Source organism: Lethenteron reissneri, chromosome 18 (assembly GCF_015708825.2).
Source record: "Lethenteron reissneri isolate LAM-NWPU_2019-01 chromosome 18, ASM1570882v1, whole genome shotgun sequence".
NCBI lineage: Eukaryota > Metazoa > Chordata > Hyperoartia > Petromyzontiformes > Petromyzontidae > Lethenteron > Lethenteron reissneri.
This window is the reverse complement of record NC_083796.1, coordinates 14,732,279-14,757,876: the sequence shown is the minus strand read 5'-3', so window position 1 is coordinate 14,757,876 and position 25,598 is coordinate 14,732,279. Positions and strand designations below refer to the sequence as shown.

Genomic DNA, 25,598 nt, shown 5'->3' with positions numbered 1-25,598 from the left:
ACAAGTCAACAGTTTGGTGAAAATTTTATTGTGCCTGAGTCTCGTAAAGGGTTTTCCAACTTGACACTCTGTAACCCACATCCAGTCCAGCGTCCCACATGAAACATCACCTTTCAGTTGGCAAATGTGGAACTGGGAGAGAGGGTTATGAGGCCAAGAGTTTGGCAAACACCAGTTTGTGACGCAATCCTTTGCTTCGTCACTCTGCAGGACCATTCAAGCTTTTAGCGTCATTTGGAAATGCATTACAATCCCCCAGGACAAGTTACATACATTTCCCGATGGCATTGACATAGCCACTCTACAGAAAATGTGGCCAAGCGCGAGGATTTTAGGAGTGCAATTTAAATCGCTTCGTGTACGTGTGACACTGGAAGCAATCGAACGGCTGGATTTGGCCGGAGGGGGCACACCAAGTGTGAGCCCTCGGCTTTGAAATCTACCATCACAGTCCCAACCACTGACAAAACTCAATGAAGTTATAAAATGACACATCAGGGCAAGTGAAATGTTATCAACCACAGACACCATATGTTGTGACATTTTACAATATTCCTAATGATTGTTTGCTATTGTGAACTTTTTTTCCTCATGTAAAACTAGGCAATTCACATTTTAAATCATACTTGGTTACAATTAAATACTTGTCAAATGCGAAATAACTGAACAATTGCACTTCACTATAGAATGTGCACTTTCTTCACCATTTATCATTTTTCACTAATCACCAGCAATGGGGTGGCTCCAATGATCAGGCCGCTGAATGTACTGCCCATCTTGGTGTTGCTGTGAGATCAACTTAACTCGCAAGCCCTTTGAGGGTTGATATCTCGGTCGGCATTAAATTGGTCTGAAGCGATCACACGGTCGATGCAACGGGCACCATGACAGTGGCTGGAATGGCCCCTGGCATGTGAATGTCGAATTTCCGCTGTGGTTTAGAGCTGTCAGCAACGACGAGCAGGTGCCCCATTGCATATTTCAGCACAAACACACGACTGAACTTAAAGTCATCGCACACATTTCTACAACAGAACACCCATGGGTATTCTACGTTTTCTAGACATTGCTATACGGTATAAAACTTCACGATCGTCACCGGACACGCACGCGTGCATCACATGAAAAAAGCGCCGTACACACGAATACACATTAGCTCCATAATACTGCTCAACACAAAGCAATCGACTCATCAGGCCTCTCTCCTGCAGTTTCCAGTCCAGTAAACACAAACAATGAAGGGCGCCAAGAACGAATATTGAAAATAGCGGACATCGGCCAGGCTAAAGATTGTGCAATTGCATTCACGGTGGCAATGAAATGAGACATTAACATTTAGAAATATGTAATCAGGTGTATAGTTGTTTGTCTTACCTTTTAAGCACGAGTCAATTAATGTTTATTCTAAGTGAATCTAATAACAAGTATGTAGTAACTTTTAAATCCTTGATTCTGAATAATTGTACTGACTTCAGGCATCATATGATTCCAAATGGAAACAAAGCGTCTCCTTTAAAAGAGGAAAAACAGAATTTGCACTAATCGATTTAGAGTTGCACGTAATCACGTGGCATCAATCGGATGCGGTATAAATAGCCTGCGATTGATTACTATTCAAAAGGTAACATTCTGGGCTCTCCCACCGTCAAGGTTCCTGTGAAAGTCTCGAGCGCTTCTTTAGTTTACATTTTGACCCATACGCAGCCTGCACCCACCCAGAGGTGAATAATCACCCAGCACGCTTCACTGCGCCGTGTGCTACCACAGCCTCCGCACGGCACTACCAGCCCCGCGGAGCTGCGGGTATGTCACCTGGCATGGCTGACGCAGTGCCGGGATCCTTGCTTAACCATTGCCCTGAGAGAATGGCACGTGGCTCATTGATTAAAGTCGGGTGTCAACGTTATTTCAGCTGTGGGACAATTAAACCGAAAATGTGGCCTTAATTCACGTGTTAGCAAATGGCAGTTTCTATTAAGATTTTGTAGAAATAGGGCCAATGTATTTGGGGTGGTAATTTCTTACATGGTATAGCTGGGCACATATAGAAAGTGGTCTGCATGTGTATCTCATTTCTATTGTTTTAATTGAACATGGAAGTCTATGAATGCAGGATAGCAGAGAACTTAGTAATTCTCACTGGTGTACGCTTAATTTGAAAATATATTAACCTTGTTCATGGCCTTACCTCATTCCGGAATCCAGTTAATGGGGTATTGATGCCTCGTATGTTTTTGCAACTGCCTAAAAAAGCCATCATTTAATGCGAAAGGACTGTCATTAACCAGCAGGTACAACTTATATGGTCATGCGTTCATTAAATGGACTATACACATTGTAGAGCAATGACACACATGCAATTACATCCAAAAGACTCGTGAACGGTTAGGAAATCTTGTCACAAATGTGATGTACACACATTACCCTTTGTAAAATAGATATTTGACATTGCCGTATTATATATTTGTTGGTGCTTTATAGCTAGCATACGGACATCATAATTGTCAAACTAAATAGCAAACGACTTGTCTATCTGTACATGTTTTTACAAAGGCTTGTTGAAGACAGGCTTGACAAAGAATATAGACGAAATCTGCAACCCAGAAAAAACGACTGGGGATGGTTAAAGTGCAGCAGGAACTACATAAACCCCATTAACAAAGCACAATGGAGGTCACTACAATTAATGCTATGTGCATGTGTGCAGCACATGCTTTTGGTACAATACTTTACTATCTGGGTTGTTAAAAGCAGCGTGCCCAATTCCTCTAGAAGCACTATCGAACAGCCTATTCATCAGGTGAGGTTATACAATTTTAGGAAATTTAATTTCTGTACGGGGAAACCGATGGGAAAATAACGCAGATCAGACAAGTCGAGAAGTACTGAGCAAGCCTAAGCTCGCCGATCTGTAAACATCCACCTGCCGATAACCCACAGAGAGCAAGAAACGGTTAAAACTGGGCAACAGCAGAATCCACGAGGCAGTCTCTAGAGGATGCTAAAGTGTGAATACGATCACACGCAAGCACAGTCTATTTACACATTTAGCATTTTTTTTTAGTTGACAGCGGAGCTATTCCCTCCACCCAACACGGCCGTGACAGCTGCTCCTCTTCATTCAGTAGAACCTCACAGGAGCAGGACACCCAATGAGGCCCATGGGGGGAGGGGGGAATGTGGCGGAGAGCTCGCGCGTAGGGGTAGGAGATGCCAGGCACACACACACGTGCACTCAGTGCCGCAAGATTCATTTCATAAGCGCGGGTTTTGATATAAGTTTGCGGATGATGTTTGGATCGCAATTACGTACCGAGCTAATGATATTAAACAAATGTAGGAATTTTGCAATGATTATGCCACTAATTCACATTTCTTTATGGTCCGCATATTATCCGTGTACACATCCTTTATCACGATCTCCCCCTTCCGGATTCGAAATGCTACTTGGAAACTGACACATCTGTTTTCCTCTGAAAAGCAGCCGAGGTTAACCCCTTAGCAGGCAGAGGAAAGAACAAACAAATTTGTTTGAAGAATTCCTGCAATAAGCAGTGTTTACCATTGTGGATGTAACCAGCAGTGATAATCATGAACCCCAGACCCTCGCTGAATTTGGTTCGTATGGTGATAGTGCCGCATGCAGCCAGGGCGAGCAGGCAGACGGCGAGAATGGAAGTCACACGCGTGCCAGGCCGACAGGCAGCGGGCGGCTGTCACATGATGCCGTTGGTGATGTACTGGAAGCCATCGTAGAGGCGCGTGGTGAGCGAGCGCATGCTGCCCTCCACCATCTGCTCGATGGTCGACTGCAGCTGCTCCTCCGTGAGGCTCACGTGGAAGCGCTCCTTGAGCTGCCTGATGGTGCTCGCTCCGTGGAAGCACGGCAGCTGCGAGCCTGAGTGCAAAACATGCACCACAAAACAAGGCGCGTGATGCAGGAATCAAACGCGGGTCAACAGGTTCGTAGCGCAACGCGCTAACCGCTGCACTGCCTCCCCCCCACAACATAATACAAAGACAACAGCGCACGCACACGATAATAGAACAACATATACACACAAGACATTCTCTGTTGTGGACTCACGACTGTTGGGGAAAGTGGCGTTAGTAATCGCATATTAAGGCTGGCAATGTACAATTCCTGGCTGGCTTTATGATATTAACAATGAAAAACATATTTCTGTGCTTTCATAATTATATAACAATGTGGGTACTCATGTTGCAACATTCTTGGAATTATATTTTGCCCACTCTCAATAATCATAGGCAAGTATCAAAGTGCACATGCATAATGACGCAACAATAACTCTTTTACGCAGCATCTAAATGCAACTCCATTTCAGGAGGCTTTATAAAAACCCTACAATAGGCTTGAATAGAAAAGGGGTGGGGGTCAGGGCGGGAGTGGGGTCAGGGCGGGGAGGGGGGCACAGAAAGAAGAAGTATTCAAACAAAGCATTACATACAACAGCATACACACAAACACGTACGTAAACAATGCACAGACACAAAACAGCAGTCAAACGTCAGTACAACCACAACAGGGCTCTATGCTAACCTATAGCCATTACTTTCACAATTTATAGAAGATTCATATTAAGCATTTCCACAATAATCTAACTATACACTGAGGGTGGGGTGAGGCTGACACACCACACAGTGGTAACAGCAATATGAACCTGGGTTTGAGTCCCGACTCGGACACCTTCCTATGTAGAGTGTGGATGTTCCGCCTCTGTTCGGCATGGGTTTCCACTGGGTTCTCTGGTTTTCCTCCCATAACTAAAACAAACCACGTGCTCATTGTTTTGGCCAAACATCCCAATGCTGAGAAATGACCTGAACATGACTCTATTGGAATTACACCAAGTTACATCTCCCTCTGCTGCGAACACTTGGCAGGACCCTCCTGAAAGAGAATCTTTAGACTCCTGCGAGGTTTTCCTTGGCAAACACGCAGAATAATACACGGAAACATAACAGTGGCACGTGTTGTTGGGTCTCACCCTGCTGCATGATCTCCACAATCTGGACCACTCGCTCCATGTGCTTGCGAGCAGTAATCAGCCCCTGCAGCATGAGCAGCTTGTAATAGTTGAACATGTCACTGTCTGGTCCACCCATCACCTGCACGCACGCGCGTGATAATCATACAATTATGTTTGAGGATAAACTGATAAGGGAAGTGTTGTTCTAAGGGTGGCATGGCAGACATGGGGGTGGAATGATCAAACCCAGGTCACTTTAATCTCCCGAGCACTGATGCTGACACAACACAACAGGCACTCATTTTAGGCTGAGTTGATCCAGAGGACGCCTAAGCCAGGTTGTGTTATTTTGGTCCGTATTTTATTTACTGTATCTCATAGTCTTCACGGTATAGTAAGTGTATTCAAACTTAGAATATTATTCATTGAAAATGTTTGTAGGGATTTAACTTTCCATTCCATTGTATGTTAACAATTATTTAAAGAGTTTGTGTGTTTCTGTTAGATTGATTTTCAATACGTTTGCAGTTAGCCAGAAATTTAAACTATCTACGCACGAGAGTTCCCTCCTATTTGTGATTAAACTTGTTTACCCAGTCCTGTTATCTGAGGTTTTACCATAATTGTAATAAATGATTTAAGTATTTTCCAAATACCTTCAGAATAACAGTATTGCTTAAAACGTAAAAGCACCAACTATCATCTGAGAAACAATGATAACAAAATAGAAAAAGTTACAAATTGCACGTAAGGAATGGAACACTAATAAAATAAAAGAGGGGAGTTGTTGTGCAGGCTGGAACAAACTCTTAAAACAATTTACCTGAAATATATCCAGACCAAGTATTAGCAACGAGCAGCAGAAAATATTGCAAGTGCCCATCACGAAACAATGAGAATCTTGCTAAGGGGCGTCCATAAATGACGTCACGCGATTTTGGACGAATTTTTACCCCCCTCGTCACTCGACGTCACAAAAAGTCAGACCGCCCCCCTCAATCAACTATGATGTCACAAAGCTCTGCCCCCCCCCCCACCCTCAAAACCATATTTCCATTTTGAAAATAAAACATGCTTAAAATCGCTTTAAACTATTGTCATTGTAGTGCATATTAAATGTGGGGCTGCACTCTGATGTTGTAGGAGTGTTGTTATAACAATTAGTGTTGTTATAACAATTCTATATTTATTTAAAGTTGCGCATTTTGATGTGACGTCACATTTTTCAAATCCCCCCCCCTCGTCAAACATCATCACAAATGTCTGACCCCCCCCCCTGGTGCGTGACGTAATTTATGGACGGCCCCTAAGCCCAGGCAGAGAAGGATCCAAGAGCGCTGTGGCTCCCCCCTATGGCAGTCGAGGCCCAAGGCTTCCCTCGGAAAGCGACATGGAAAGAGGACGACGCTTGCACAGGGCGCTCATCGGAAACCCGAGGAAGATCACATAACGGGAGTGCACCTCGCGGGACGGAGAACCAGAAACATCCGAAGTCTTGTATAATCCATTACTACGTTCATAGCATGGAATAATAAAAACAAATTACTCCGCTTGCCTACGATGATACAAGAATCTAAACACACCGATGTGATGCATCAAAACACCAGGGGGTCAAATCGTTACGGTCCTACTTTTCTGTGCTCAAGACAGGCACACATGCCTACACAGGGTGATTCAGTGACATTAATGAACCACAGCATGAACGATCATAACGTAAAACTAGACTGCAGGTCATGACTCACCTCCACAAACTCCGCGGTGAGTTTAAAGGCGGAGGTCTCAAAGCCCAGGTTGCGCGGGGAGTTCGAGAGGATGAAGCCAAAGTCGATGTGGATGATGTGTCCCTCGGAGTCGAGGAGGATGTTTCCGTTGTGCCTGCCAGCCAGTGATAGGCACACGCCACACCGCTAAGTTATTATTCAATGGATAAAAATGTACAAAAGTAAAAATCGTCAATAGTAAATCAACTGTACCGTCATTTGTCGCGCGATTTATTTTTCAAGCCATACAAGAATCTTGTGCAAGGTATGCTTTATATTACATATCGCAAAATGACTCCATACATTAAAACTTCTCTAAACCGGACTCATTTGGTGGAAAGCCTGCTTCAATTTGCCATAGATTTTGATGAATCGATAATGGTGTAGATCTTTGTGGGGGAGGAGAAAATAACATAAAATAACATAACGTAATCGTGCTTATAAAGGTACCTTTATCTCTAAATTAGTATTTTTACAATAATGATGTAAACTAATATTTAACTACATGATCATGAGCTACAAGAGAATTTGGGAGATGTAGATATTTAATTCGGTTAGGTGAAAAATGGCAATTCAAACACAAGAATTACATCTTTCAGCAAAATATTGCTTTGGCTACAATAAATATCCTGCAAGTTGCACAACAATGACATCACGTACCCACAGGAATGTGAACCCACACACTGCAAATGCCACCGCCTCCCCCTTGGAGAGTGAGGGCTCTCATTACAAACGCCCGCTAACTGCCGTGCCGAGATTTAAACTCTACCAACACAGACGCCGCCAGTCCAAGCGTGCCGGAGCCGTTAGTAATTAACGCGTTGGAATTAACCCACGGAGCCGTTGGTAATGTACACACAAGGTGCTGTTCCCGTGGGGACACGTGCCACCCAGAGGGTCGTTTCTCGCTTTAGATTTGAAAGTCGCCGTATTATTTGTGACTACACTGTGTGGCTGTGTAGCGTGTATGATGACTGGGGTCTAATTTCATTAAAAAAACACTTTAATTTTCCACTGTAGACTTCCAACAGAGTGGTATACCAGGCACCAATGACTGCACAGAAAAAAACTATCAGTTAATTTGGCAAACTTCCAGCTCTGAGAATGAAAAACATCCGTTTGACTGTGATGCAATGAACATTACTGTCAGTGGCAGTGCTGCTGAGAGAGTGCTGGCTCCTATTGTGTGGACCAGAGCCCACTTCAAGGCATCTCACAGGCAGCTAGCTGTAGGTTGCACTGCTCTGCAAGCATTCTGAATTGGCACCTTGTCTCGTGACACAACACCCACTAGAACGTTCAAGCTCAATTTGGGAAAAGTAAAAGTTAACAGAGTGCAGTGTTGATATTTCCGACCACCCTCTAAGAGTCAAAAGTGGCTAAAATGGAAAAAGAAGCTGCTGCCCACTCTTGGTGCATGCCAGCGACTCACTCGGCAGGGCGGCACACACACGCACCTGTCCTTGACCTGCAGGATGTAGCAGATGAGGCAGTAGGTGGCACACACACACGCACCTGTCCTTGACCTGCAGGATGTAGCAGATGAGGAGGTAGGTGGCACACACACACGCACCTGTCCTTGACCTGCAGGATGTAGCAGAGGAGGCAGTAGGTGGCACACACACACGCACCTGTCCTTGACCTGCAGGATGTAGCAGATGAGGCAGTAGGCGGCACAGCTCTCCACAAAGTGGCGCTGAGCAGTGAGGAAGCCCTCCGTGTTGGGGCTGCCATGCTCCTGCAGGAAGTACTCGAGCAGTGACAGCTGGGACTGCTTCTTCACCTGCGCGTGCGGGGAGTGGCATAATAATAATTAATAATAATTTAAATTTACAAAGTGCTCTTAAATAATCGTTCTCAGGGCGCTTTGCATGGAAAGGCGGATATATTTTAACATCAACCAAGGAGGACAAAAGTGAGAAGGACGTTTGAAAATAACTGAGAGAAAAAGTAATTTTAAACAGATATGTTTCTGGTCGAGATTTGAAGATTTCTAGTCTCGGAAGTCCTGACCTCGAAGGGCAATAAATTCCAGAGTTTAGGTGCCGCAAATTTAAAGGCACCGTCACCCCCAAGTGTGAAGCCTGGAGACCGTGAGCATCTTAGTGATCTTGATGGCTGAAGGAGCTCATGAATGTAGGGAGGAGCAAGTCCATTTAAGGCCTTGAATACAGATGGCAGCAGTGACTACAGGCAGCCAGTCACTGCTGAAATACAAATCTCTTCACCCGCAGGCCGGGCGTAGCTCACCTGGTGGATCGAGACGGCGTTGAGGATGGGCTCGATCATCCCGCTGTCAGCTGATGTCACCAGGATCTTATAGGGCTTCAGCCACAGCGGCACCCTCTCCTGCTCCCACACAGACTGCACAGCCAACATAGCAACATACACACACACACGAGCAGGAATCCTTCATGACAATCACATCAGATGACAAGAGAGGTCGCAACAATAGTCTTGAAATCAAGTGAGCCACACTTGTAAATGAGGAAACACAAACAGCTTACGAGCTATTCCTGGTAATCTCACATCAGAGTCTCTACGGATTGACATGCCTCCTGGTGTGCAGACAGATTTCATGTGTGTGATATATTTTGCCCACCTCGCTATCTGCACATAAATATGAAAATTTGGAGATTCAATTTTGAAAAATTTAATTCCCGCGAACTAAAAATCTATTCTCTGGATGCGTCTTATATTTGTAATAAAATTATCAACAAATTAACCCTGTAAGGACAAAATTACGATTAAAAAAATATTAACTATTTGGTGGGTGCTTGGGAATGCTTCTTTGTTTTTGGTGCCATCCACCAAATTTAAATAATCACACAATGCAATCTGCAACCGCTGCGGGGTTTGGATATATTACAAAACGCACAGCACAACACGTGCTTGAATACATCTCTGCCTTACAATAATCCCATTCCCCATTTTCCAAGGGTGCCATGGATAAAGACAAAGGAAGAATATCCATGCATGAGTGTACCACTTTTGTATTAAGTCACCTCCCAGGTGAAAAGGATGAATGGGCAATGTTGAGTCTGTCAAGTGAGCGGTGCCACACGGTGCTTGGACCGTCTCAATGAAGCTAACCCAGCAGATGCTGAAGGCTCCCCGGTTTCTTGTCAGCAAGGCAATAAACAGATATGATCTACTGCTTATAGACCTGTATTTCATAGATGTAACATCGCCTCGTCTACAGCAGGGCTTGCGGAGTAGAATAATGTATTGCAGGGTTTCCAAAGTCATTCAACTCGTGACCCGGCAGAAGGGAGGGATGGGGGAGGGGTATCGTGCCGTTGGCTCCATCATAGCCTTGACCAAATAACTGATATCGTCATCAACACGTCGTGGCCTTGAGAATTGAGAGCTAAGGGGGTGCACATAACTCTAAATATGTACGAACTTAAATGTTTATATTTGGCAATTGAACACACGTTTTCCTTTTTCATATTTCCCAAGTCAAAACCCTTTCGAATAACAATGGGACTCCCGGGGGATGCGCAAACCACAGGACTTAGGATATATTTCTTTAGCCCCACCCTACGGATTTCAGAGCCAAGACGCCCATGAACCCAGGAGGGCGAGCGGGGTGGAGCGGCGTCAACGGCACGTACCTGAAGCTGCCGCAGGAACTGGTACGCGAGCAGCTCCTGCCGCAGGTCGTCGCCACACTTGACAATCACCGACAGCAGCTTCCAGTTGGGCAAGTGGCCGTAAGGGGAAGTTTCCCTGATACGCCTGCAAACCCAAGCAAGACCAATAGGCTTTACACACACACACAGGAAAGCACAATACAAACATCCACACAACATGCTGGAACATTTAGATGAAGTACATCAGTGCTCTTCACTAATTTTCAGAGGGGGGCACTTTCGCCATTAAGACATCAGTGTGAGGGCCGCTACACATTAGAAACTACTGGGGTTTGACAGCACAATGACGATGGGGGGTGTTTTCACTCCGTGGGCCGCACTAAAGGCCACTGGGGTCTGCCAGTGGCCCGTGGGCCTTGCAATGATGAACACTGAAGTACATCATTTCAGAAATGCTGCCATCATGTAATGGTTAGCACACTGGGCATGCAGTATAGAGGTCACTGGTTGATTCCTCTGGCACAGCTGTTGAAATCCCCGCCTCTCTCCACTCAAAAGCATAAAGGGGTACGACCACAGATGACTGGCAGGTTGCGTATGGTGGGGCACAGTGTGGGTGGTGCCACCTCTTCCATGATGTCTGGCCAGCGTGCAAGAATAGGACAACAAATACAAGTGAAAGAGCCATCTCGTGCTGCCTCTCTCGTGGAGGCCCTCCTGCCATCAGAGGCGTAAGACATTGCGGGTCTACACCTTTACCTTTGTCCCTTTGCAGCATTTAGAAAGCAATCAAGAATATAATGATTACACATATTGCCTAGGCTTACCCGCAGTGGAGTTTCACCACGACGTGTGCCCAAATTAAATACTAAGTTTAGCCATGTTCCCCCACGCAGACATCCGACGCCTAAAGGAAACGGCTTAGAGTTGTGAATTACCAACAGCTATACGCAACGACAAATTCACTATTAAAGTGAATGTACGTAAGCCAATTACGAACATTTAAATAACAAAATTTGAAATGTATGATGCATTTCAAGTGTCAATGTGGTGAAAATGCAACCTAGAAACTTTTGCCGATCTACCTGTCATTATACACGGGATTTGCATAAAAAAACAAATTCCCTCCTGCAATGCTGCCACACAAAGTAGAAGAAGCAGAGATATTAAAATAATGCCAGTATTTATTACCTGCGAGTTGGAATGCCTTTGTCACTACTCTACATCTGCAGCTCCTGGTGGAAACTTAAAAGTTAAGTTTTGCGAGTGTATTTAGTGAAAGCGAGATCACTCTTACTGGGTGGATGATGAGGAACACACGCAGGAGAACAATTACTCCAATACTCTAAGACGACCTCCAGTGTATCTCTGTGAGCGATATACACTTCCTAAGGTCCACGATATCGGGCTGTAGTCATTACGGAGAATCGTTACCAGGGAGAAATTGTGCCCGAGGTGGCATCTCTCGAAAGTGGGCGGCGTGGCCAGTGTTTGTTTTTATTATTTTTAAAGCCAGACCACCCCACCCCCCAACCACCCACCCCCAGCTGTGCCCCACCAATGCATTTGGCGCCTGCAACACGTGCGACGCACATGTTTCTTTTAACTCCAACGAATCCTCGAGGGAACGCAATTTTACTTTGATCAGCTGTCTATGCAGATATTAGGCTTCACGGATAAGAGGATGCTATATAGCGGAATCATATTATATTATTATTGTTAATAAGGCTCACTTGTTTTGCTCATGTGCTTATCTTAGAAACAACTCTAGGGCAGCATGGAAAAGCAGCTCACGATTATAAGAGGCTCAGCAAGTACAAAGGCTTAGCTACGAAGGTCCGTGCGGAAACAAGGTGGGCAAAGATGCACGTGCGATGGGGGAACAACACTTGTGCCACGTGATTGCGATGCGAGTGTGGCGTGAGTGCGACGTGAGTGTCATGTGACCTGCACCTGACTTTCTCCTTCCAGGGCTCCTTGAGGGCAGCGGCAGAGGGGTCCTCTGGGTCTCGGCGGAATTGCGTCGCTGGAAGGTTTAGCTGCTCTGACAGGCGCCGCCTGCAATGACAATTGGACACTGCCTCTTCGAATGCGTACACACCCATCCCATCACCATCTAAACATTGCGTCTAGTTAAGAAACTGAAAGGATGAGTGGTGTGGTCGGCACCTGATGTCCCCAGCCAGGAAGTAGGCAGGCTCGGCCTTGCTGTCCAGGCTTGTGATGCTGTCCACAGAGAACTGCGAGATGGTGTCACTACTGTTGGTAGACTTGTCCGACTTGTGGATGTCAGGTTGCTGGGAATTACAATAAGAGCATTTGAAGAGCTTAATGTGGGAGAGATCAAAACTTCATGCGTGTGCATTTGTGTGCAAAGTCAGCGCAGTAAAATCCATTGCTGTTCTGTACTTCTATGCCCCATTGTTGATGCTTCTCACCTTTCCCAACCCGTACCGACCAGCGTGGCGTAATCAAACGGCACTCACGACCAACGACTTGTGCTGACCTCATGCAGCCGTGGATTCGCAAAACTGGCTGCGTGCGTGCAAATCGGGCGCAGACTCGAGCCACACACCTCCACCTGCAGGTCGGCGATGTCGTCCTGGGACCAGGCCTCCTCGTCGGGGTCGGGGTTGTGTGCCGTGAAGCTGCCGGTTCTCGGGGCCTCCCCGGCCACGAAGCAGTCGGGTAGGTTCTCCTCGGAGCGCGACACGCGGATCCGCGCCTCGGGGATGCGCGTGGGCACCGTCGACATCTCCAGGTCCTCGCACTCCAGCACCTCCACGTAGATCAGGTACGGGGCCTGCCCCGACAAGCACGCACAGCGTAATCGTAATACAGCGTGAAGGTGCGGTGTGACCGCGACTGCTCGCTCGCACCGCTGCTGGTGGAAGAGGGGCCTCGACTACAGCGAACTCTCGAGGGTGGCTACCACGTTGGCCAGACGCGCTGGGAGAGGTGGGCGGGCGTGCCTGCACTCGACACAAGTACGCGCGACCTGCCATTCGACAAACAGCGGTGTACCCATTTATACTGCTGGATGGACAAGCTCGTGGGGATTTGACAAACTCGACCGTTGTTTCAACGGCCTCGCCGGGAGATGGAATCCAACCATGAAACTTCTCGAACCGGTGACCAATAATCCAGAATGGGTTTTGTGTGTTGCTGGGTATTTTTTTTATACAAAAAGCAACATTAAAATGTTTTTACATCAGTAAGCCAGAAGACTACTAAAATAAAAACACAGTTAATTAGTTTAGTAGATGTTTCACGACACCTCAACGAGACGAGCTCGTCATCGCGCCGTGCGAGAGCGGATCCACGTTCGCTCACCTTGTCCTTGGAGTTGAGCACGACGGCCTGGGTGTGCGGCAGACGCACGATGTGGTGCGCGCTCACGGCCGTGGGCAGCCAGACGCGTGCGGGCAACGACAGGTTGAGCAGCGAGAGCTCGGCGATGAGACGCTGCGTCTTCTGCTCGCGCGTGGGCAGCGTGGCCAGCCGCTTGCCGATGGCCATCAGCGACTTGATGAACTCGCGCTCCGGGGCGAGACGGGCCGTCTGCTGCACGCGCACACAGGCCAGCGGGCAGCGCGCGCGTCATGCGGACAGCCCGGCTCAGCGCTGTCAATGGCCAACGCGCAACGCTTTAAAAATGGGTGCGCGATGATTTGGATTCAAATGGATTTCACGCCCACAGTTTAAAATATCTTATCACGTGTGTGACAACCGGTTCCTTCAAATTCATATACGGACAGTTTTTTTTCTAACTGTAGATGCCAAAGTATAGTTTTAGATGCGTGTTGTTTGATTGTGGGTGAAATTAAGTTAATAAGTAAACAAACAAGGATGTGTTTAGACAATGCAAAAACATGTATAACGTTTAAGTACACCAATGTGCTAGTGCACCAATGCCAATGCAGTCGCACTCACAATTTGTCCGATGTTCCTGTCAGACCAGCACGTCAGTCATTGTTCTATCTCGGTTTAATAGAAACGAGTTTATGACTTTGTGTAATCATCTACACAAAGAGCAACAGCTCAATGAAAGAGCCAATCATTCTTTGTAGATTAAACTATTAACGTTATTTTGCGAAAGGCACACAGGGCATTTTAAATGTCTTAGTCTGCAAGGAAAATCTAAACGGAGAGGCTGTGGAAATAATATCTCACAGACAAAGGCAACTCATTCGCACGAGTTCACAACAAACACTTTCGCATATTTTTACGCGAGAAATGAGTGAACGATAGAATCCATTCGTTCCACTAACTTATAACAGGGAGTGTGAAGGAAACAATGTTTTTCTTATCCAAAACAAAGCTTCAACCTCATAGCCGCCGCCGTGTAAAGAGGAGCACGAGGCGGGGCTGGAGATTTTCAGCATTTCTCAAATTGCAATCACGAATCACTGGCACCATGCATTAGTGAGAGCCGCATGCTCAGTGGCATGTCTACTTATAGCCAAGCCCCACATGTGGAGCCTACGGAGACACTTCTACCCTTGAGCGGATAGGGCCAGTCCATGTCATCCCCTGCTCTAACGCTTCCTCCCTTGAACCCCACACCCCAAATGTCGATAGGTGTACGAGTTACTACATGAGATAATCAAACAAGTGAAAAGCCTCTCCGTGCTTAATGCGTTTAGGGAGCAGCTCGTATTGGCAGACACGAGCCAGTGGTAGAAATTGCGCATTCCTACGGCAGTGTGCAGTCTCTCTGCAAGGCACCCACCGCTGTTTAATTACTACCGAGTGTTCGTCATTTTATCGATACCGGATGGGCTGCGTATTACCCTGAGCAGGATTTGAACTCATGAGCTGCTGCTTAAGAGTTAAGCACTCAGCTACAGTGCCACTTGGCGAGAGAGTAAATAAAGAGTAAATACTGTACATTAAATGTTGCAAAGTAGAGTGAATTCCCCGAGTCGAAATGGACAGTTATCATCGCGTTCGCTCCTTGCCCTGTGATGTAATTTAGAGCAGAGACACAATACCTACGATGTTTAACTATCCGATAAGGGATGTGAGATAGTGAAATGAGTTGACCTTCACCCTCGCAGCAAATAGGACTCATGGAAAATAAAGAGTACAGCGCTTTAAAAATGTCAGAGTTCAAGTCCTCGATTGCACCAATACGCCGCCGTCGGGTCTCACAGCGTGCCACACCACGGGGTCACAGTGTGCCACACCACGGGGTCACACAGCGTGCCACACCACGGGGTCACAGTGTGCCACACCACGGGGTCACACAGCGTGCCACACCACGGGGTCACAGTGTGTGCCACACCACGGGGTCACACAGCGTGCCACACCACGGGGTCACAGTGTGCCACACCACGGGGTCACACAGTGTGCCACACCACGGGGTCACACAGTGTGCCACACCATGGGGTCACAGTGTGCCACACCACGGGGTCACACAGCGTGCCACACCACGGGGTCACAGTGTGCCACACCACGGGGTCACACAGCGTGCCACACCACGGGGTCACAGTGTGCCACACCACGGGGTCACACAGCGTGCCACACCACGGGGTCACAGTGTGTGCCACACCACGGGGTCACACAGCGTGCCACACCACGGGGTCACAGCGTGCCACACCACGGGGTCACACAGCGTGCCACACCACGGGGTCACACAGCGTGCCACACCACGGGGTCACAGTGCGTGCCACACCACGGGGTCACACAGTGTGCCACACCACGGGGTCACAGTGTGTGCCACACCACGGGGTCACACAGTGTGCCACACCACGGGGTCACACAGTGTGCCACACCACGGGGTCACAGTGTGTGCCACACCACGGGGTCACAGTGCGTGCCACACCACGGGGTCACACAGTGTGCCACACCACGGGGTCACAGTGTGCCACACCACGGGGTCACACAGTGTGCTACACCATGGGGTCTCAGTGTGCCAAACCACGGGGTTACAGTGTGCGCCACACCACGGGGTCACAGTGTGTGCCACACCACGGGGTCACACAGCGTGCCACACCATGGGGTCACAGTGTGTGCCACACCACAGGGTCACACAGCGTGCCACAACACGGGGTCACAGTGTGTGCCACACCACAGGGTCACACAGTGTGCCACACCACGGGGTTACAGTGTGTGCCACAACACGGGGTCACACAGCGTGCCACCCCACGGGGTTACAGTGTGCGCCACCCCACGGGGTTACAGTGTGTGCCACACCACAGGGTCACACAGCGTGCCACGCCACGGGGTTCACCACTGATGAAAACAACGCACTTGCAATCAGTCAAGTAATTAATTTTGTGTGTTCCCACATTAACCTAACTGTGTAAATAGCCAGCACCTGTCTGTGCAGACAAACGAGTGGAAACCCGATCAATCACGTGCAGGTTACGGCCTGAAATAAAATCTATTTTGATTATCGCAAAAAATTACTTAGTCAGGGTTTTTTTTTTACAGTGCCCACCGCGGCCACATCCAGTAATGGTTGTGATTTTTTTTGGAAAAATATAAATCACGTTGCTAATTGTAAGAGCCGTACCTGATATAGAATAGCAAAGGTGAGCTCAACCTATTGAGGATGAAGGTAAATCGATGGCTGTGGCCTCACACCACCCTAAGCCACGGGATACCCATGAACGTGCACAGAATTGACCATCTTTAGGTTGCACTACACCAAGCAGGAAATCTATTCCCTTGACTATACTCGAGAAGGGAATTACAACTCAGTGGAAATTGTTTAATTGTCCTGTTTTATTTGTACTTTTGATTTTCATTTTTCAAGCTTTGTGATAGTCATGCAGTTCCCTACCATATTTCAGCCAGATTTCACCTGTAAAATAAACCGACTGCTTAAAATGGGCCCTCATCAGTATGTACGTAAAATTTCATGATGATGATGAAGGGATTGGGGTTTTAAGCTCTATGCAATTTAATATGCTGGGCATACCAACTGGACCCTTACCAAGTAACGAGAAATTGATTTGTGAATTGAATGATGGGCTACTTTTGGAAGAGGCTCTGAATGATGAATAGATGGCGAGAGCTTGCGCGGGCCTTCATCCAGCAGTGGACTGATTATGGCCGTGCATGATGAACCCGCTCAAATTTATTGACACTAAAATAACATAGACGTAGAATGCATTATAATAAAAGCATTATGAACATTATTAGAGCTCAGCTGCAATAACCTTAACACATTTGGTTTAACTCAAATTATCGTAGCCGGTGCAGTGTTATGAGCACACCTGTGGACAGCATCGCATCAATCATTAAGGAAGGAGTCTGGCATCTGCAAGTGGACTTGTTTGAGCAGACCCCTTCCTGCTGAAATAAATGACATGTATCTATATCAATCAGGCTTCCCCTTGACAGATTATTTCGAAATAGCACAAAGTCAGTTTGGCCAGAACATGAATGTAAGATGTCCAATGGCGGAATGGGCACTGCTCCACGCTGACGTGATCAATGCCACCCGCGACTCCGGCCTCACCTCGTCGTGCTGCGCCTCCACGCGGGGAATGCTGGACGTTCGGCGCAGCCCGTCGGCCTGGATGCAGCTGCTCGTGGCGTCCGACTTGGAGCGCTGGTGCGTGCGCTTGCCGGGCGACACGGCCGCGGCACGCAGCTTGGCCCGCGCGGACGCCGCCAGCAGCTGATGCGGCGGAGCCGACGGAGCCGGGGTGGCAGGGACCAGCTCGTCCGACAGGATGAGGCGCCGGAGCTTGGTGCCGCGCGAATGCTTCTGCCGTGACGACGGCTGCCCATCCGCCGAGTAGGCGCCCAGCAACCAGGCGCAGCGCAGGGCGAAGTCCGGACTGCGCCGGCAGCGGTGGACCAGGTACGGCTTGATGGCATCGCCGGCCTCCTCGGCGCCGTGCAGGTACATCGTCAGCAGCTGCGGCAGGTAGAAGTCGGTGGCGTCCGCAGGGAAGCTGAACAGCTTGTTGCCAAGGTAGGCCTGTACCCCTGGCTCCTTGGAGCTGTGCAAGTATGAAATCGCCATGGAGACGTCGAACAGCTTCGACTCAAAGAGGCGCAGCAGCAGCGACTGCTTCGAGGCCGAGGAGACGGCCTTGTGTTTCCGGACGCCGGGTGTAACGCGGCTGCATCCCGCATCCTTCATCTGTCCGTTGCGTGTAACAGCTGTTTCCTGTTCCTTTTTAAGGTCGAGACCTTCTGACCCGGCGATCCCATCCAAACAGTCCGAACACTCGGCGGCGTCCAAAATAAAAATGTCATCTTGCTTTTTGTCCACGCTCTGGTCGGTCTGCTTTAATTTAAGACTCTCCAGGACTTTCTGGCAAGTCTTTTCTGCCACTTCCAAGTCTATGATGGGGGGAGTGGCACTTTCAAGGATGCAGCCGAGTGAGGGCCGCGTTGCGCAGGAGGGAGCGTAAGTGTAGCCGGGATTCTCGCCGTTCGACTGCTTCACAGCCGCTTCATCAGGCTCGCCACAAACTGCGGGAACTTCGCACTCCATCCCCCCTTTGAATGTTTTCTGGCAAAAAAAAAGTAGGGCTAATACTCACACAATGTACAACACGTGGATATTTTTTGGCATCATTAACCAATATTAATATTTTCAATCGTGTACAAAGCAAGTATAACATCGTTTGTTAGAATGTACATTTTAAGAGAAAAATATTACATCCGGTTTCACCTCTCTCCATAGTATGGTTTGTAAGTTCATAATAATCATTAACAAAATAAACCTAAGCATTTTTGCAATAAATACTTAAACATCTACCCATAAAGCATGCGTCTCTCCATGTACAAATACACTAGCATTTGAGTCAATAAACCTTTAGACTGTTATTGAGCAGAAATTAGTTTAAACAGGCAAAGTCGAAACCAGTTAAAATGTTTGAGTCTCATTAGCAGATTAGGTTGTTGAATAAAAGCTGGCGAGTTGCCTTGTATATTTAAATATAACAAAGTAGCACTTCATATTGCGGCTTTAAATAAGACCTGCATGTAAAGTCTGTTAACCACATTACCCAACAGGTTTAAAGTTAGAGTAACGGTTGAGCTACGAAACCTGCACCAAATTTAACAGTAATTATGTGAACAGTATTCTGGGCAGGTGCACATCACTGCACCAAAAATATATTGATTTCTAATCATAATATCCCTGTATTGCACAGATTACTTCAGCAAAATATTAATTTGGATTGTTTCAACTGAAATAGGAATTCTGGACATGAGATTGAACGTAAGTAATCCTTGCCAAAGTGCTGAGCACTTAGGATAAGTATGTGTACACAGGGGCATGGCATCAGGTGGTCGGGTTAATCCAGCAGCAAGCAGTGCGAGATCTTCCCAGAAACACCAGTGATGTTTCCACGACCTGTCCTACACGAACGCTGAGGATGTGCCAGGATATATTCTGAACATCGGCATTTAAATCATTCAAGTTAACAGCTGATAGAGAGCAAAGTACAAATGTGGCTTGGTGATGAAATCACGTGGTTAGTTCGCGTACCGCTGAGCAAACCTGTAAGGAACCATTTCGAGGTAACTAATGGTGGTGCATCTCCATAGATGTCATGTGCTGTCACGTGGACACTCTGGGATGAGTACAGTACTGGCATGTTATGAACATGGGTTTCAGCATATCCAAAATCACCCACTTGTTAAATAACATGCAACTATATTTGAAGCGACGGGTCCGATGCGCTATGAACCTGGTGCCGTGAGTTTGAGTGCAGGCCACAGCGAGCATCAGTGGGAAGTGATATCAGAGGCGGCCCTCCCTTCGCTCCCACCCCTCCTGCTTCAATTCGCATTGACCTGCATGGTGAAGTATAAGCAAAACATGCACATGACCGATATGGCGTGGGGAGGCCTTTATCCATTGGTTAATAAAAAATTGCTGAATTTGTTATTATTTAAAATATGTAAATGAACAATATTCAAAATAATAAATTCCTACATTGTTAAATATTAACACACACTTCAGCAGGCTACTGCTTGTCTAAAGGCCACTAAATTTCACGTTTCCTTACTTAATTAAACCAGTTAGAATGAAGCGTTGCATTCAGAAGCATCTTTGAATATGTTTTATGATAACCGTTCTTATATGCAGCACACTTTAACAGCGCCGATGACAACCCTCCACTAGCAACGCAAACGTCATACTCAGGGCATCGCAATGACATTCCTTTGAGAGGAAACAACGCATTAGAACTCTGACCCAGTAGTGTAAAGTTTAAACCCTGACACGTCTACAGCGTAACTATGGTACATAAAACCAAAGCGAATTGCGTGAACAGATTTTCTGAGGAGGCAGCCTTGCCCACAGGAAGCAGATTATGAATCTCGACACATGGCAATGAACCCTGTACACAAATGTGTTAATCTGAGCTTACTAATGCTTCATTTAAATTCCCCGCCGCCTTATCGCTCCATTCACGTTTTGCGGCCACCCATGGGGTGCTGTGGATGTGCTGCGTTTGACCCCAGCAGCAACACCGCACGTCCCACTACTCAGCAGATCAGCCGAAGTGAAGGCCCCAGCCCCACATGGCCACATACAACACTCATCACAATCTGCCTCCCCCCACTGCAGCACAAGCACGGCACGCAGCGGTGTGATGCACACACACAGCACAACACACAGCGGTGTGATGCACACACACAACACAAGACATAGCACACACACAGCAGTGTGATGCACACACACAGCACAACACACAGCACAACACACAGCAGTGTGATGCACACACACAACACACAGCACAACACACAGCGGTGTGATGCGCACATACAGCACAACACACAGCACAACACACAGCGGTGTGATGCACACACACAGCACAACACACAGCACAACACACAGCAGTGTGATGCACACACACAGCACAACACACAGCGGTGTGATGCACACACACAGCACAAGACACAGTGGTGTGATGCACACACACAGCACAAGACACAGTGGTGTGATGCACACACACAGCACAAGACACAGTGGTGTGATGCACACACACAGCACAAGACACAGTGGTGTGATGCACAACACACAGCGGTGTGATGCACACACCCAGCACAACACACAGCGGTGTGATGCACACACACAGCACAAGACACAGTGGTGTGATGCACAACACAGTGGTGTGATGCACACACACAGCACAAGACACAGTGGTGTGATGCACACACACAGCACAAGACACAGTGGTGTGATGCACACACACAGCACAAGACACAGTGGTGTGATGCACACACACAGCACAAGACACAGTGGTGTGATGCACACACACAGCACAAGACACAGTGGTGTGATGCACAACACACAGCGGTGTGATGCACACACCCAGCACAACACACAGCGGTGTGATGCACACACACAGCACAAGACACAGTGGTGTGATGCACAACACAGTGGTGTGATGCACACACACAGCACAAGACACAGTGGTGTGATGCACACACACAGCACAAGACACAGTGGTGTGATGCACAACACACAGCGGCGTGATGCACACACCCAGCACAACACACAGCGGTGTGATGCACACACACAGCGGTGTGATGCACACACACAGCACAACACACAGCGGTGTGATGCACAACACACAGCACAAGACACAGCACAACACACAGCACAAGACACAGCACAACACACAGCACAACACACAGCGGTGTGATGCACAACACACAGCACAACACACAGCACAACGCACAGCGGTGTGATGCACACACACAACACAACACACAGCGGTGTGATGCACAACACACAGCACAACGCACAGCACAACACACAGCTGTGTCATGCACACACACAGCACAACACACAGCACAACACACAGCGGTGTGATGCACACACACAACACAACACACAGCACAACACACAGCGGTGTGATGCACACACACAACACAACACACAGCACAACACACAGCTGTGTCATGCACACACACAGCACAACACACAGCACAACACACAGCGGTGTGATGCACACACACAACACAACACACAGCACAACACCACACACAGCGGTGTGATGCACACACACAGCACACACAGCACAACACACAGCGGTGTGATGCACACACACAACACAACACACACACAACACAACACACAGCGGTGTGATGCACACACACAACACACACAGCACAACACACAGCACAACACACAGCGGTGTGATGCACACACAACACACAGCACAATACACAGCGGTGTGATGCACACACACAGCACAACATACACACAACAGCACCACACACAGCGGTGTGATGCACACACACAGCGGTGTGATGCACACACACAGCACACAACACACAGCACAACACAGCACCACACACAGCGGTGTGATGCACACACACAGCACACAACACAGCACCACACACAGCGGTGTGATGCACACACAACACACACACAGCACAACACACAGCACCACACACAGCGGTGTGATGCACACACACAACACACACAGCACAACACACAGCGGTGTGATGCACACACAACACACAGCACCACACACAGCGGTGTGATGCACACACACAGCACAACACACAGCGGTGTGATGCACACCCACAGCCCAGCACTGGGCCTTTAAATAAGACCTTTGAGATGCAGTTTGAGAATTAATCATAATTACAGCACTGTAATAATGACGGAAGCACGGCTGCTGTACTATAATCATCGCTAAGCGGAATATAAATGTCAAGAGTCATCAAGCGCAGCGTCCCGCCGCACTGTACGCCGTCGTGCCGCACTGTACCCAATACGCCGCACACCGCACTGTACACCGCGCACTGTACACACTATAACTTGACGGCGCTGCGCACACTGTACCACGTGTACCACTGAGCGAATTCTGTAGGCGGGAGTCGCCTACAGAATTGGGCGCTACGCGAGGTTCGAGGCGTTTTAAAACAAAAATAAACACAACGCGTGTCGCCTACGCACACACACACTCACACATACATACACACGTACACACACTGTGCGTGTACACACGCACTGTACGTGCTGTTGACAAGGGATATTGTAGATCGCTCAAGTCGTCCACAGGCACACACACACAAGCTCGCTCGCTCACCTCTCCCGGTGATGTCTCCTCTCTACACTCCTCCGCGTCTCCCCGTGTCTCTCTCCCCTCCTCCCCGTGTCTCTACCCTCCTCCCCGTCCCCCCGTGTCTCTACCCTCCTCCCCGTGTCTCTCCCCTCCTCCTCCCCGTGTCTCTACCGTCCCCCCGTGTCTCTACCCTCCTCCCCGTGTCTCTCTCCCCTCCTCCTCCTCGTGTCTCTCCCCTCCTCCCCGTGTCTCTCCCCTCCTCCCCGTGTCTCTCTCCCCTCCTCCTCCCCGTGTCTCTCCCCTCTTCCTCCTCGTCTCCCTGTGTCTCTACCGTCCCCCCGTGTCTCTACCCTCCTCCCCGTCCCCCCGTGTCTCTACCCTCCTCCCCGTGTCTCTCCCCTCCTCCTCCCCGTGTCTCTACCGTCCCCCCGTGTCTCTACCCTCCTCCCCGTGTCTCTCTCCCCTCCTCCTCCCCGTGTCTCTCCCCTCTTCCTCCTCGTCCCCCCGTGTCTCTCCCCTCCTCCTCTCCTCCTCCTCTCCCCCCTCCTGCCCCCTCCCCGTGTCTCTCGCACCCCGTGCCTAACCCCCCGCGCTCATTGGCTCTCGCCGCGGCCTCCTAATTAACATCAACCAATCGGACGCCGAGAAGCGTCCACCCCCCCCGCCCCCCGCGGGTTAAAGCGGTCGGAAATTATACTGTGACGTCACCACCCCTCGTCACGTACAGAGACCACGTGACCAAACACAAAGGACGCCCCGTGTCGCCGTCGCGGGCTGTTGTTGAGCGCAAGTGACGACGGCAACAGTGGCACCCTCTCGACAAAGCCGGGGGGGGGGGTTGTGGCCAGAACCGCCACTGCCGCCCGCCTTTGTCTCCCCAATGTTGACGACTACGTGACGCACCAGGCTGAGTTGACCTCGCGGAGGCTCAGATGCGATTCAGATATTTCGTCACGGATGTTGGCCGCGAGCGGAATTCGAACTCGTGTTGTCGCCGGGGTCGTAGCGCAGAGCGACAGCCGCTACGCTACCGCTCCCCACTGATAGACCAGCCGACAGGCTACGCCAGTGGTTCTCAACCTGTTTGTGGTGGTGCTGGCCCCCCAAGAACACTGAGCCCCCCTCTCCAGCAACGTCTTCTGTCTGCTAAGCAGCAGCAGCGGCGAGGGCTCGTTGCTGCTGAAGTCCCCATTACTGTTTACAAGTTCAACTGCTTCCTCCACTGCCCCTCACCCCCCACGAGTGAAGAGAGGGTTGGCACATCCGCCCGGCGCCTGACACGCATTGCGAAGCGTGGTCACGCTGTGTGTCGTCAGTGCATTGTGCCGGCTCTGTTCCTCGCGCACATCCGAAATGTCCCTTCTGCACGAGGTCCACGTCGCCACCCCTCCACCCCATGGGTCGAGAGGGACTCCTCTACTTCCGAACCAGTTGGGTTCCAGAGGTCGTCTATCCGTAAGTCTATGTGTTCGTAAGTCCAACTTTACTCCTGACGATTCTAAACATGTTGTACGGCATGTACACCAAACACGGGGAATGGCGTTGAAAGTTGTACAATCTCCTGCAGCTGTAGATGCCACTGGTTCTTCACGTTCTGTAGATGTAGATGCCACTGGTTCTTCACGTCCTGTAGATGTAGATGCCACTGGTTCTTCACGTTCTGCAGCTGTAGATGCCACTGGTTCTTCACGTCCTGTAGATGTAGATGCCACCACCGACATCTGTTGCGCGGCGGTTCAACTTACGTCCGTCGGTCCGAATGGGCAACTGGACATGCGGACAGATTTGTTCGTATCTCTAAAAGTTCCTAAGTCCCAATGTTCCTAAGTCGAGGAGTCACAAAAGCAAAGTTTGTGGGGAATAATAGCCATTTTCTGTACTTTTGAGGCATAAGCAATAAGAAAATAACACTACCCAGCAACAACAAAAAAGTGTTTGTTACACAGTGTAATATAGGCATTGTCTTTTAAAATGATTGGCCTACACCAGATACTTCTTTATGGCCCAGTCTCACAAGTGTCAAACCAGAGAACGCCAAAAGGCGAACAGGAAGGATAAACCCTATTCTTATTTTTCATTCAGAGGAGTCTCTGTATAAAGGAGTAGAACACATCGAGAAAGGCGTATACGGTATACCCATCTTACACTGCACTCGGAGGCATATTGAGACCTTCTAGATTTGAAGCTTTCGTGACTGCAAGGATTCATATTCTTAGGTTTTTTCGGTAAAGTCACGTAGGTAAATTA

General features: G+C 48.6%; 1 protein-coding gene across 2 annotated transcripts; it reads right to left on the bottom strand.

Annotated features, from left to right (window-relative positions):
• Window positions 1-9: 9 nt before the first annotated feature.
• LOC133343908 (phosphatidylinositol 4-kinase beta-like) lies at window positions 10-23,488 on the bottom strand. Of its 2 annotated transcripts, XM_061553908.1 has the most exons (13): window positions 23,376-23,426; window positions 20,013-20,118; window positions 17,819-18,826; window positions 13,681-13,911; window positions 12,923-13,150; window positions 12,517-12,644; window positions 12,301-12,405; window positions 10,369-10,492; window positions 9,002-9,115; window positions 8,383-8,534; window positions 6,734-6,866; window positions 5,010-5,130; window positions 10-3,898 (listed from the first exon to the last, which is right to left on the bottom strand). In XM_061553908.1, exons 2-13 carry the CDS (start codon window positions 20,112-20,114, stop codon window positions 3,717-3,719), a joined length of 2,628 nt encoding a protein of 875 aa, XP_061409892.1. In that variant the 5' UTR covers window positions 20,115-20,118; window positions 23,376-23,426; the 3' UTR covers window positions 10-3,716. The 2 variants fall into 2 exon arrangements, with proteins under 2 accessions (XP_061409892.1, XP_061409893.1); XM_061553909.1 differs by lacking the exon at window positions 20,013-20,118 and having other exon boundaries at window positions 23,376-23,488.
• Between the last annotated feature and the right edge of the window lie 2,110 nt (window positions 23,489-25,598).